Source organism: Erythrolamprus reginae, chromosome 10 (assembly GCF_031021105.1).
Source record: "Erythrolamprus reginae isolate rEryReg1 chromosome 10, rEryReg1.hap1, whole genome shotgun sequence".
NCBI lineage: Eukaryota > Metazoa > Chordata > Lepidosauria > Squamata > Dipsadidae > Erythrolamprus > Erythrolamprus reginae.
In genome coordinates, this window is record NC_091959.1 from 46,666,773 (window position 1) to 46,681,728 (window position 14,956).

Below are 14,956 nucleotides of genomic sequence, written 5' to 3' on the forward strand. Positions count from 1 at the left end.
ATTTTTTTGGTCTTGGTTTGTTTCTCCTTTTTCCATCTTCCTCCTCTTATAATACATTTGCCTTTCAGCTACGCAGGGACATGGAGAATCACTACTGAATGGCTCTTCTCTTCTCTGCTATTTCAGTCTCAAAATTATGGGGCTGGAGGTCTGCTTGTTGACATGGGTGGAGAAGAAGATGGAAAAGTGACATCTTGGTGATGGAAAACATCAGACCAACATGTTCTCCAGAGGCCAAAACAACTTATGGTTTAAAAGCAGCAAAACTGCCACAAAAAATAAAAGAAAGGGAACCCTACACAAATAAAATAGAACCGCAATAAATACATAGCTTTTCAATCAAAGACACAGGGCAGGATTTAGAAGGAACAGTAAGTATTTTCTGTGCTACAGAAGAGACTAATTTTCCCCTAGCTCTAATTTCTTAAGACCTACAGCTAGAGTACGGTGTCCAGTTTTGGTCACCACATTATAAAAAATAATGTTGAGACTCTAGAAAGAGTGCAGAGAAGAGCGGCAAAGATGATTAGGGGACTGGAGGCTCAAACATACGAAGAACGGTTGGGTATGTCTACTTTATAGTTTATAAGTGCACTAGAGTGCCTTCCGTCCCCTGTCCTTGTTGTGGTTAGCTCTGGCCCAGCTCCTGCCCCAAGGACTGTGGATGTGGGAGAGACATCCACATGCTGCAGGCCTGTTTTGCCCCCCAGTGGAATCTGCTGATGAAGGCTCCTCTGACCAAGAAGACATGAGTGACAGGGAGGAGGAGAGTGTGGCAGACAGCTCAGAAGGAGATCAATTATCTAGCTCCTCCTTGGATTCAGAACAAGAGTTAATGATACAGCCATGCGGAGAGCGATGCATAGCAACAACAACTGAGAGATTATTATCAAAGAAAATGAGGCCACCTGTGGTTGGGTGGGGCTGTGGTCATTAGTGAGGCTGCTATAAATAGCAGCCTGTGGGTTTGGCCATTGTGGAGGATTATCTGATCCTTGTGTTTCATGACTGCTTTACTGACTTTGACCTTTTGTGTGCTGATTTTTCCCCGCTTTGAAACTAAACCAGGGCAAAGTGTGTTTCACTTTGTGAAAGAAGAAGGACTGTGAATTGCCTCACAGCTGCAAGCTAAGTATTACAGAACTGATAAGGGACTTGTATAAATTACCAGATTGTTTGGAGACGTGTGCTCTTTGCTATACCAAAAGAGGGCTTAGTTTAAGTGAATTTTCATTATAAAGAACATTGTTTTGAAATTTGTACCTGTGAATTTTTGGGAAGAGTCTACCAGAGAGCCTGACAGAACAGTCCTATTGCTCTCCTATATCTCCTATACCTTTCTTCTATTCCTATATCTCTTCTTCTATTCTTTCATTGATATGTTTTATTCCTATATCTTCTCTTCTATTCTTTCTTAGATATATTTTACTATGAGTATCTCCTCTATAACCTTCATTATGTACGCCCCTTACTGACCTCTTAGGAATCTGGAGAGGTCAACCGTGGATAATCTAAGGGTAAAGTGTTGGGGGTTTGGGGATGATACCATAGAGTCTGGTAATGGGTTCCACGCTTCAACAGCTTGGTTACTGAAGTCATATTTCTTACAGTCAAGTTTGAAGCGGTTAATATTAAGTTTAAATCGGTTGTGGATGCTTGGCTGCATAGCTAGAGGTATAACAAGCAGGAAGAGGGAGAGTGTGATCCCCTTATATAGAGCGCTGGTGAGACCACATTTGGAGTACTGTGTTCAGTTCTGGAGACCTCACCTACAAAAAGATATTGACAAAATTGAACGGGTCCAAAGACGGGCTACAAGAATGGTGGAAGGTCTTAAGCATAAAACGTATCAGGAAAGACTTCATGAACTCCATCTGTATAGTCTGGAGGACAGAAGGAAAAGGGGGGACATGATCGAAACATTTAAATATGGTAAAGGGTTAAATAAGGTCCAGGAGGGAAGTGTTTTTAATAGGAAAGTGAACCCAAGAACAAGGGGACACAATCTGAAGTTAGTTGGGGGAAAGATCAAAAGCAACATGAGAAAGTATTATTTTACTGAAAGAGTAGTAGATCCTTGGAACAAACTTCCAGCAGACGTGGTTGGTAAATCCACAGTAACCGAATTTAAACATGCCTGGGATAAACATATATCCATTGTAAGATAAAATACAGGAAATAGTAAAAGGGCAGACTAGATGGACCATGGGGTCTTTTTCTGCCGTCAGTCTTCTATGTTTCTATGTTTCTATGTTTCTATGTGTGCTCTTGTGTTGTTGCGGTTGAAGCTAAAGTAGTCCATCACTGGAGCCTTTCAAGAAGAGATTGAACTGCCATTTGTCAAAAATGGTATAGGGTCTCTCTCCTGCTTGGGTGGAGGGTTGGACTAGATGACCTTACAACTCTGTTAATCTGTATCTATCCTTTCCTCAATTTTCCTTATAAAGAGGAAGAGAAGGATTGAGGGGTAGTGATTTCTGACAGTCTCAAAATGGGTGAGCACTGTGGTCGGGCAGTAGGAAAAGCAAGTAGGATGCTTGGCTGCATAGCTAGAGGTATAACAAGCAGGAAGAGGGAGATTGTGATCCCCTTATATAGAGCGCTGGTGAGACCACATTTGGAATACTCTGTCCAGTTCTGGAGACCTCACCTACAAAAAGATATTGACAAAATTGAACGGGTCCAAAGATGGGCTACAAGAATGGTGGAAGGTCTTAAGCATAAAACGTATCAGGAAAGACTTCATGAACTCCATCTGTATAGTCTGGAGGACAGAAGGAAAAGGGGGGACATGATCGAAACATTTAAATATGGTAAAGGGTTAAATAAGGTCCAGGAGGGAAGTGTTTTTAATAGGAAAGTGAACCCAAGAACAAGGGGACACAATCTGAAGTTAGTTGGGGGAAAGATCAAAAGCAACGTGAGAAAGTATTATTTCACTGAAAGAGTAGCAGATCCTTGGAACAAACTTCCAGCAGACGTGGTTGGTCAATCCACAGTAACCGAATTTAAACATGCCTGGGATAAACATAGATCCATCCTAAGATAAAGTACAGGAAATAGTATAAGGGCAGACTAGATGGAGCAGGAGGTCTTTTTCTGCTGTCAGTCTTCTATGTTTCTATGTTTTATTTTTTGGAGTGGCTTCCTTCATTAGCAAAGCTAGGCAAATGACAGGTGTGACTAGATGGACGGAGAGGCAAAACAAGGACCAGGAAAAGTCTAAGACTTTACAATATGCTGAATTTGGCTTGCGTTCATTTATTCATGTTGCTAAATAATGAGTCCGTTCACAGGCCACTGGTGTTGTTTGGCTGGTTGTCCCATAAAACTTTATAACTAAGAATGCCTTTCTGGGTTTGTCTAATTTCTGTCTCCCAATTCTTTCTTTTAATTAATTTATTTATTCCTTTGTCCAATACACAAATACATAGGAAGAAAAATAGACATGTAGTAATATATATAAGGGTAAAGTGAACTTAGAGGAGAGGATATATGAAAGAAAGAGAATATATATGATAAGTGAGAGAAAGGAAAGACAATTGGACAGGGGACGAAAGGCACACCAGTGCACTTATTGACTCCCCTTACTGGCCTCTTAGGAACCTGGAGAGGTCAATCATGGAGAGTCTAAGGGAGAAATGTTGGGGGTTAGGGGTTGACACTATTGAGTCCCAATTGAATTAATGAGCCCATGAGCAGGGGGCTAACTCTGGCCCATTGTCAGCTGTCAATCATAGTAACCTACTTTAAAAGACGGAATAAAAGAACGATTTGCACCGGCAAAATAAATGCATGTAGAGAAGGTTATTTATATGAATAGGGTTATTTAAACATAGGGTGGAGAAAGATTTTAAGGAGTCTGCAAATCTAAGCATAGCCCATGAAATCATCTGCTACAACGTGTTCTATCGGGCTCTCTGGTAGAATCCTCCCAAAAATGCACAGGTACAAATTTCAGACACATACACATTTGAAAATTCAAAACAATGTTCTTTATAATGAAAATTCACTTAAACCAAGCCCTCTTTTGGTATAGCAAAGAGCACTCGTCTCCAAACAAACTGGTAATTTGTACAAGTCCCTTATCAGTTCTGTGATACTTAGCTTGCAGCTGTGAGGTAATTCACAGTCCTTCTTCTTTCACAAAGTGAAACATACTTTGCTGTGGTTTAGTTTCAAAGCGGGGAAAAATCAGCACACAAAAGGTCAAAGTCAGTAAAGCAGTCACGAAACACAAGGATCAGATAATCCTCCACAATGGCCAAACCCACAGGCTGCTATTTATAGCAGCCTCACTAATGACAACAGCCCCACCCAACCACAGGTGGCCTCATTTTCTTTGATAATAATCTCTCAGTTGTTGTTGCCTATGCATCGCTCTCCGCATGCGTGGCTGTATCATTAACTCTTGTTCTGAATCCAAGGAGGAGCTAGATAATTGATCTCCTTCTGAGCTGTCTGCCACACTCTCCTCCTCCCTGTCACTCATGTCTTTTTGGTCAGAGGAGCCTTCATCATCAGATTCCACCGGGGGCAAAAGAGGCCTGCGGCATGTGGATGTCTCCCCCACATCCACAGTCCTTGGGGCAGGAGCTGGGCCAGAGCTAACCACAACACAACGTGCTTTCTGTCAACGAATACTTCAGCTTCAACCACAACAACACTCGAGCACGCAAATACAAACTTCAATTAAACTGCTCTAAACGCAACTCCACTCCTCCACTCGCAACGGAATACCCTATGCACGTAGACGTACAATCCTAGGTTTAGAAAGCTTGGAACTACGTCGCCTTAAATACGACCTAAGTGTCGCCCATAAAATCATCTGCTACAATGTCCTTCCTACTTCAGCTTCAACTACAACAACACACGAGCACACAACAGGTACACAGTTAAAGTAAACCGCTCCAAACTTGGCTGCAGGAAATACGACTTCAGTAACCAAGTGGTTGATGCATGGAACTCACTTCCTGACTCTGTAGTAGTCTGGAAGTATTCTTAGACTTTCCACTGCTGACCTCTCCCTATTCCTAAGAGGTCAGTAAGGGGCGTGCATAAGTGCACCAGCGTGCCTTCTGTCCCCTGTCCTAATGTTTCTCTTTTAGTAGTATCCTGTATATAAATATTATTATGTCTTTGTATACCACCAATACGTACTTGACAAAACAAACAAATAACTAAATAAACGGATAAATAAAAAGGCGCAAAGATCACACAAGAGAAAGACAGACAAAAAGTAACGCACTTTGGAAAGAAACGCATCAAATGTTGACCGGACTAAATATTTAAAGAGACTCCAAACCACAACTTGAAAAGCATTCAGCAGAACAATTAAAGCTCTAAACAACTTTAAAGCTAAGTCTGGTACTATCCCATTTGCCCCCAAATCCAAGAACAGCATCCCTCAAAGAGAAAGTCGACTGCAGGAAATACAACTTTAGTAAGTGAGTAGTTAGATGCATAGAGCTCACTATCTGATTCTGTGATATCCTCACCTAACCCCCTATTCTATTCTATTCTATTCTACTCTACTCTACTCTACTCTATTCTATTCTATTTTCTATTCTGTTCTATTCTATCCTTTCTATTTCTATTATTTCATTTGTATTCAATTGTATTGTATTCTATATTCTATATTCTATATTCTATATTCTGCTCTGCTCTACTCTATTCCATTCTATTCCCTATTTTTTCTATTCTATTTTCTATTCTGTTGTATTCTATCCTTTCTATTTCTATTATTTCAATTGTATTCAATTGTATTCTATTCTATATTCTATATTCTACCCTACTCTGCTCTGCTCTATTCTATATTCTATTATATTCCCTATTTTTTCTATTCTGTTTTCTATTCTGTTCTAATCTATCCTTTCTATTTCTATTATTTTAATTATATTATATTCTTTTCTATTCTATATTCTATTCTCTATTCCAGTGTTTCCCAACCTTGGAAACTTGAAGGTAGCTGGACTTCAACTCCCAGAATTCCCCAGCCCGCATTTGCTGGCTGGGGAATTCTGGGAGTTGAAGTCCAAATATCTTCAAGTTTCCAAGGTTGGGAAACACTGCTCTATTCTACCCTGCTGTACTCTACTCTACTCTACTCTACTCTACTCTACTCTACTCTACTCTACTCTACTCTACTCTACTCTATTCTATGACCCTCTTGAACGACAGAGGAAGCTTGAAATGCTACCTGGAGAAGTTGGAGGAAGGGATAAGATGCGACTACACTCAATCAACCAAACCCAAGGCCCGACCAAGTGCCAGAACTCACCAGCTCATCCAGATTCTTGAGATCACACAAGGCTATCCGTTGCGTTTTGCTCAGGTATGCGGGAGACTTGGGCCCCGAATCCTGGGCCGCCCTCTCTGTCTTCGCCTCCCCGCAGGCCACCTGGTCCCGTATCTCCTCCTCAATCTCCTCCTCCATCTGGATGAGCATGGGCGCCAGCATGCCGAACTTGGAGCCCTTCCTGGCCACCTCCAGCAGGCAAAGGACCACGTTCTTCTCGTTCTTCTTCAGGACCAAGTCGTTGGTTTCAAACATCACCACGTCCTGGATGCCCAGCTCTTGGCGGCACCACTGGATGAAGTTGGAGACGTTGTCCCGTGCGATGAAAGAGCCCGGGACCACGTTCTTGGCTTGGAAGACCACCTCCTTCTGAGGGATCCTCATGCGAGAAGCGGCTTCCGGGTCCGACTGCTGGAACTCCGCAGCGATGCGGTTGACGTTGTTGGCATGCTGGCAGAGGCCGTAGCCCGTCTCCAGGGCCTCCATGAAGTTCTCCACCTGGATATCCAGATCGTAGAGGGTGTTCAGCCACTCCGCCAGGTCCTCCTTCATGGCGTAGAGGTAGTCCTCGCTGGAACGGAAGGGACGGATGCTCTTAGAAGCCGCCGACTGGATGTTGCTAGTGTCAGCCATTGTTCAGGGTCTTGGTGTGGTCACTGTTGGGGAGAGAGGAAGGGAGAAGACGAAGAGAAGGATTTAGGGGTCATGATTTCTGACAGTCTCCAAATCGGTGAACAGTGCAGTCAGGCGGCAGGGAAACCAAGTAATATCCCTGTAATATGGCAAATGATTTAGCTTTACTAGATAAATGGTCAAAGCAATGGAAACTGCAGTTTAATGTTTCCAAATGTAAAATAATGCACTTGGGGAAAAGGAATCCTCAATCTGAGTATTGTATTGGCAGTTCTGTGTTAGCAAAAACTTCAGAAGAGAAGGATTTAGGGGCTGTGATTTCCGACAGTCTCCAAATGGGTGAACAGTGCGGTCAGGCGGTAGGGAAAGCGAGTAGAATGCTTGGCTGCATAGCTAGGGGTGTAACAAGCAGGAAGAGGGAGATTGTGATCCCGCTGTATAGGCTGCTGGTGAGACCACATTTGGAATAATACTCTGTCCAGTTCTGGAGACTTTACCTACAAAAAGATATGGATCAAATTGAACGGGTCCAAAGACGGGCTACAAAAATGGTGGAAGGTCTTAAGCACAAAACCTAACAGGAAATACTTAATGAACTCAATCTGTAGAGTCTTAAGGACAGAAGGGAAAGGGGGGACATGATCGAAACATTTAAATAGGTTAAATGGTAAAAAACAAGGTTCAGGAGGGAAGTGTTTTTAATAGGAAAGTGAACACAAGGATAAGGGGGCACAATCTGAGGTTAGTTGGGGGAAAGATCAGAAGCAACATGAGAAAATATTATTTCATGGAAAGAGTAGTAGATGCTTGGAACAAACTTCCAGCAGACATGGTTGATCAATCCACAGGAACCGAACTGAAACATGCCTGGGATAAGCATATATCCATTCTAAAATAAAATACAGGAAATAGTATAAGGACAGACTAGATGGACCAGGAGGTCTTTCTCTGCTGTCAATCTTCTATGTTTCTATGTTTGATTTGATTTGATTCAATTCGATTTGAATCAAATCGAATCTAAAGGATGACTCAAATGTTTATCTGCAACTTCAGGAGCCTGTTTTATATTAATCCCTATAGATTTGAGACTTCTCTCTCTCTCTCTCTTTTCTCTCTCTGTTTCTCTCTCTGTTTCTCTCTCTCTCTCTGTCTCTCTCTGTCTCTCTGTCTCTCTGTCTCTCTCTGTCTCTCTGTCTCTCTGTCTCTCTCTCTCTCTTTCTCTGTCTCTCTCTCTCTCTTTCTCTCTCTTTCTCTCTCTGTCTCTCTTTCTCTCTCTCTCTCTCTTCTCTCTTTCTCTCTCTCTCTCTCTCTCTCTCTCTCTCTCTCTCTCTCTCTCTCTCTCTCTCTCTCTCTCTGTGTCTCTCTGTCTCTCTTTCTCTCTCTCTCTTTCTCTGTCTCTCTCTCTGTCTCTCTCTCTCTGTCTCTCTCTCTCTCTCTCTTTCTCTCTCTCTCTCTTTCTCTCTCTGTCTCTCTGTCTCTCTCTCTCTCTCTGTCTCTCTTTCTTTCTCTGTCTCTGTCTCTCTGTGTTTTTGGCTGCTGAGTCAGTTCTGCTGCCAAGGCTCCCTTTGTACAGAGGGGGGAGGACCGAGAGGTTCACTCAGGTGGGGGTGGGTGGGGGGGAAGATCATTAAATTCAAGAGGAAAGGAGGCCTCGGAGAGCGGCCAGGGAAGGGTTAAGGTTCTTTGCCACAAAATCGAGAGCGGTGGGGACAAAGTGAAAGCAGGCATCCTCCAGGCAAGGGATGGGAGGGGTGCGGGAAAGAGGGGAGGGGGCGGCATTCCCACTTTAGTGCCTTTAATATCCGACTAAACCGTACCAACGGCATCCGGATCGCGTCGTTCTGCTCAACTGCGCGCGATCCTGGGGATTCCAGGCCTTCCGCCGCAGCTGGCTTTCAACCCCCCCCCCCCAGCGACTCCAGGGCCCATTCGCTAGGCGAAAGGGGGATCGGGTCCACCTCGGGAAGGCGGGGACGAGGGGGGGGGGCAGGCAGAGAGACAGCGCGCAACGGTTCGGAGGCGCAACTCCGGAATCACCTGCCCTTTGCAGAAAAAAGCAAACGTGGCAGCCAAAAACAGAGGAGGTCGCCGGGTTCGGGACCGCGGAGGGGCGGTTGGAGGGGAGAGCCCCGGAGGTCTTGCGGCAGGACGGTCTGGGAACCATGGGCATTGGAGTTCCAGTCATTGGGACTCCAACGCCCATGGTTCTCCGGGTTTTCCTGCCAGAAGAGCTCAAAGGGTCTCTCCTCCAGGGACTCCGATGCCCATGCTCCCTGGCTTTGCTGTCATTATCCTCCAGAGACTCTGATGCCCATGGTTCCTTGGCTTTCCTGCGGAGTCTGCGGAGAGGGGCGGCATACAAATCTAAATAATAAATAAATAAATAAATAAAGACCTCCGCGGGTCTCTCCTCCAGGGACTCTAATGCCCATGCTTCCTGGATTTCCTGCCATTATCCCCCAGGGACTAAGATGCCCATGCTTCCTGGATTTCCTGCCATTATCCCCCAGGGACTCCAATGCCCATGGTTCCCGGGCTTCCCTGCCAAGAGAGCTCCCGTGGTCCCTCTCCTCCCGGGACTCCAGTACCCATGGTTCCCGGGCTTCCCTGCGCTCTTGCCTGCCCTCCGGCAGAGAGAAGCGGAGCGGCCAAGAGACCTGCCGCGGGCACCGGTCCCAGCTGCAAGTCATCCCCGCCGCCGCCGCAGTTTCCCGGGGAAAGCGCTGCGCAGCTGGAAAAAGATGCGCCGCAGGGGGACCCACCGCCCCCCGACTCACCTGCGCGCCCATCTCGGGCCGCTCAGCGCCGGCTGGCCGAATCCTCCGCGCGCTTCATGCCCTGCTTAGTCCGGCGCCGCAAGTCGGACGGATCACCCCGGTCGGTCCGGCATCGCGGATCCCTTCCGCCCGGCCCACGTGCGCGGCTCTCCTCCTCCTCCTCCTCCCCTGCGCGGGATCCTAAGAGCGGCGCTGCGCTGGCGAGGGATCCGAGGAGGTGGGGGAGCCGGCCGGGGAGATCCCTGGAGGCTCCTCGGGGCGCGGACTGGGAGGCAGCCAGGCTGCTGTTGCTGCTACTGCTACTGCCCAGCCTTTGGCCGGGGATCCCGCGGCTCCAGGCGGAGGAAGAGGTGGAGCTGCCCGTCTGGCAGGAGGAGGAGAGAAGGAGGAGGAGGAGGGAAGAGAGGAGGGGAAAGAAGGATGGGGGAGGCGAAAGACGGAATGGAGAGGAGAGGGAGAAAGGAGAAGGAGACGGAGGAGAAGAAAAGGAGAGGAGGAGGAAGAGAAGGAGAGGAAAGGAAAAAAGAGGTGGTGGTGGAGGAGGAGGCAAAAGAGGAGGAGGAGAAAAGAAGGAGGAGGGAGGGAAAAAGGAGGAGGAGGAAGAAGAAGAGGAGGAGGGAAGAGAGGAGGAGAAAGAAGGAGGAAGGGAGAAAGGAGGCGAAAGAGGAAAAGGAGAGGAAGGGGAGAAAGAAGGAGGAGAAGGAAAGAGGGGGAGGAGGTAAAAGAGGAGGAAAAGGAGAGGAGGAGAAAAGGAGGAGGAGGAGGGAGTGGGGAGGAGGAGGAAGACGAGAAGAGGATGAAAGGAAGGAGGAGAGGAGGAAAGGAGAAGAAAAGGAGGAGAGGAGGAGAAGGAGGAAGAGAAGGAGAAGAAAAAGAGGGGGAGGAGATAAAAGAGGAGGAAAAGGAGAGGAGGAGGGGGAGTAAAAAGAGGAGGAGGAGGAGGAGGAGGAGGAGGAGGAGGAGGAGGAGGAGGAGGAGGAAGACCAACCTAGCGGCGCCTTTGCGCCCGGCGCCCCGAGGGCATCCCGCCTTCCTTGTGGCCCTGGCCCGGAGCCCGAGGTGGCGAGCGGGCGGCCGGCCGGGCAGGTCCTGGACGAACCGGAGCCGCTCCGCCTCCGCCCGCCACTCCCGGCGCCTCGATCTCATCCGGAGCAAGAGCTGGAACACGCCCCGCTGCCTTTCGGGCCGACGCTGCATCGCTCCGGCCGGGCGGGGTCGGGCAGGGGAGGTTGGCGGGACCCGATCCAGGCCAGGCGAGGGCTGGTTGGGGAGCCGGAATTGCGCAATGCGGGCCGCCGCGGCAAACAGCGCTCGGCACGCGCTCAGAGGCCACCTTGCCCCGGTTGATGCTCCAGAATGGTCCATTGACGATGGACAGTCGTGGGTTTTTTTTCCTAAAGAAGGGAAGCAGATCCTTGACCCATTCTAAGGAAACACTCTGTGCAAGCTCAGAGACCCTTTGTATCAAGGTCAGGTTTGGCTCAGGTCCATGCATTGACCCCAGTCCTTAATCTCTGCCTCGTCTGGACCTCAATCCTGGTTCAGAGACCCACAGCGGATGCGTTCACACAATCTGGTGTCCCTGCAGTATCAGGCATCCTTCCTTTGACCGTCATTTAACCCCCCCCCCCAAATATTTCAACTTCTAGAGAAGAGAAGCAGATCCCTTCTCTCCTTTCCTTCTCCCTTTCCTTCTCTCTTCCTCCTTTCCTTCCCTCCTCTCTTCTTCCTTCCCTTCCTTCCTTCCCCTTCTCTCTTCCTTTCCTTCCCTTCTTTCCTTCAATTTCTTCCTTTCCTTCTCTTCCCTTTCCTTCCCTCCTTCTTCCTTCCCTTCCTTCCTTCCTGTCCCTTCTTTCTTCCTTCCCTTCCCCCCTTCCCTTCTCTTCTTCCTTCCTTTCCTTTCCTTCCCTTCTCTTCTTCCTTCCCTTCCTTTCTTTCCCTTTTCTTCTTCCTTCCCTCCTGTCCCTTCTTTCTTCCTTTCCTTCCCTTCTTTCCTTCTCTTCTTCCTTCCCTTCCTTTCTTTCCCTTTTCTTCCTTCCCTTCCTTCCTGTCCCTTCTTTCTTTCTTTCCTTCCCTTCTTCCTTCCCTTCTCCCTTCCCTTCCTTTCTTTCCCATCTCTTCTTCCCTTCCCTTCTTTCCCTTCTCCCTTTTCGTCTTCTCCCTGCCCTTCCCTTTCTCCTCCCCCTTCCCCTCCCTTCTCTTCCTTTCCTTCCTGTCTTTCCTTCCGTTCTCTCTTCTTCCTTCCCTTCTTCCTTCCCTTTCTCCTTCCCTCCCCTCCCTTCTCTCTTCCTTCCCTTCCCTTCTTCCTTTCCTTCCCGTCTCTTCTCTCTTCTTCCTTCCCTTCCCTTCTTCCTGGAATGGGTTAATATCCAGCGCAGGGGTCAAGATTTCTCCCCGGACCACAAAAATTTCCTTGTGGACTACCCCTGGTCCGCAGACCACAAAGTTGGCTCTTCTATGACATGCGGACTTCAACTCCCAGAATTCCCGAGCTAGCATGTTTGGCTCAGGAATTCTGGGAGTTGAAGTCCACAAGCGCCCCTGTTCCAGACCAAAGGATTTGGATGCTGGTCAGAGCTGCCGCTGCTGCTGAAACAGAAACCCGTTTGAGCTCTTTTCGGTTCCTCTTCAGAGGGAGATTGCTATGGAAACCCCCTGCTTCTCACTGGACACACAAATAGAGGAAAACAGAGAGAGGGAGGGGAGGGAGGGGGCCGGGGGCCTTGGTGGAAAAGAGGAAAAAAATTCTATATCCTCATTTATTTTTTTCATGCCAGGTCGGGAAACGGCTCAGCCAGCAAAGCATTGAAAACTAGCGAACCAGACATAATTTTTTTTTCAAAACTCTGTTCCGCAAGAACTTTTTTTGTTTGTTTAATGCCATATAAGTAGCCGGGCCAATTCGGGCAACGTGTCCCAGGGCAGCTGGCCAAAAAAGCGTTGAACCAGAATGCAAACAAAAAACCCCAATTATCAGACTCGGACGCAACCAATTCAGGAGGGATCAGAAAGAGTTCACCAACGGAGCCACTCAGCCTGATCCCAGGGTTTTATCCGATTAACAGGAGTTGGAAGGGACCTTGTAGGCCATCTAGTCCACCCCCCCACCCACCCCGCCCAAGCACGAGGCCCTACACCATTTCTGACAGATGTCAGAAAGTCTCCAGGGATGAAGCTCTCACAACTTCTGTTCCAAAGGTTGATGGTTCTCACTTGTCAGAAAATTTCTCCCTCATCTCTCCTTGGTCAGCTTCTATCCTTGTCTGGCCTTCAGGTGTTTTGGAAAATAGCTTGACCCCTTCCTCTCTGTGTCAACCCCTCAAGTATTGGAAGGCAGCTATCATGTCTCCCTTGGTCCTTCTCTTCAGTAGACTCGCCTTGCCCAGTTCCTGCAACCATTCAGCGTTATCTATCCATCCATCCATCCATCCATCCGATTATGTATGTATGTTATCTATCTCCCTCCCTCCCTAAAAATACCTGCCTCATCCATCTATCTATCTATCTATCTATCTATCTATCTATCTATCTATCTATCTATCTATCTACCTACCTATCTATCTCTATCTATCTATCTATCTCTCTCCATCTATCTATCTCTATCCATCTATCTATCTATCTATCTATCTATCTATCTATCTATCTTTCTATCTATCTCTCCTTGGGCGTCCTCCTCGATCCACAGCTCACATTAGAGAAACATCTTTCAGCTGTGGCGAGGGGGGCGTTCGCCCAGGTTCGCCTGGTGCACCAGTTGCGGCCCTATTTGGACCGGGAGTCACTGCTCAGTCACTCATGCCCTCATCACCTCGAGGCTTGACTACTGTAACGCTCTCTACATGGGGCTACCTTTGAAAAGTGTTCGGAAACTTCAGATCATGCAAAATGCAGCTGCGAGAGCAATCACGGGCTTCCCCAAATATGCCCATGTTACACCAACACTCCGCAGTCTGCATTGGTTGCCGATCGGTTTCTGGTCACAATTCAAAGTGTGGGTTATGACCTATAAAGCCCTTCATGGCACCGGACCAGAATATCTCAGGGACCGCCTTCTGCTGCACGAATCCCAGTGACCAGTTAGGTCCCACAGAGTGGGTCTTCTCTGGGTCCCGTCAACTAAACAATGCCGCTTGGCGGGACCCAGGGGAAGAGCCTTCTCTGTGGCGGCCCCGGCCCTCTGGAACCAACTCCCCCCAGAGATTAGAATTGCCCCCACCCTCCTTGCCTTTCGTAAGCTACTTAAAACCCACATCTGCCGCTAGGCATGGGGGAATTGAGATACTCTTTCCCCCTAGGCCTTTACAATTTTATGCATGGTATGTCTGTTTTTTATATTAATGGGTTTTTAATCGTTTTTATTATTGGATTATTATTGTACGCTGTCTTATTATTGCTGTTAGCCACCCCAAGTCTCCAGAGAGGGGCGGCATACAAATCCAATAAACAAACAAACAAACAAACATATCTATCTATTTATCTACCTACCTACCTACCTACCTACCTATCTACCTTATATGCCGCCCAACTCAAGGACCAAGGCAGAAATTCTGTTGCACGGGGTAAATATGTGAGAAGCCATTGAGAGCAAAGTTATATATTTTTTATGACATTAAATTAAACATGACCATTTGCCCCATTGGGCCAGGGAACAAAGATCAGGAGAGCAAACAAGTTATAAACCATAAAATCATATATGTAAAGTTTCCTTTAAGTCAAAGTCGACCCCTGGTGATTCCGTGGACACGTCTGTATAATTTTATTGGAATAAGGAAGAAAGAGCTTGTAACTGCCTCCTCCTGGTCAGCATTTATTTTGGTCTTTGAACTAGAAAACCAAACCTTTGGGGGCCGGGCAAAAAAAGCAACTCAAAGTAAAGAGAGGATAATTGTAAGTTATTAAAGATGGTGTTTGTGTGAATTGATTGCATCCCTGTGTGGAAGCCATGAGAATTATATCTTGAGAGCTTCGGGAAGAAAAAAAATGTTTCATCTCTAAAGGTGATGAGAAGAGAAAGAGAAGAGGAAGAGAAGAGAGGAGAGAAAAGGAATAGAAGAGAATAGATCAGAAGAGAAAAGGAATAGAAGAGAATAGGAAGAGAAAAGAAGAGAGAAGAGGAAGAGAAGAGAATAAGAAGAGGAATGGAAGAGAAGAACCGTTGTACCTACCTGAACGGTCTTCTCAGTGCACTGGAAGGAGAGTCCAACATGGGTATTACTCCAATCTTATTGGTAGAGACTGAGTTAGAAAT

At 47.0% G+C, this 14,956-nt stretch overlaps 1 protein-coding gene across 1 annotated transcript in view; it reads right to left on the minus strand.

Moving 5' to 3' along the window:
• The window catches only part of GAS2L1 (growth arrest specific 2 like 1), a 47,024-nt gene extending 37,227 nt beyond the window's left edge, over positions 1-9,797 (minus strand). The window contains 2 exon segments of the mRNA XM_070763052.1: positions 6,281-6,954; positions 9,709-9,797. Of these exon segments, the coding sequence (XP_070619153.1) occupies positions 6,281-6,931 (651 nt within the window). The 5' untranslated portion in view covers positions 6,932-6,954; positions 9,709-9,797.
• Between the last annotated feature and the right edge of the window lie 5,159 nt (positions 9,798-14,956).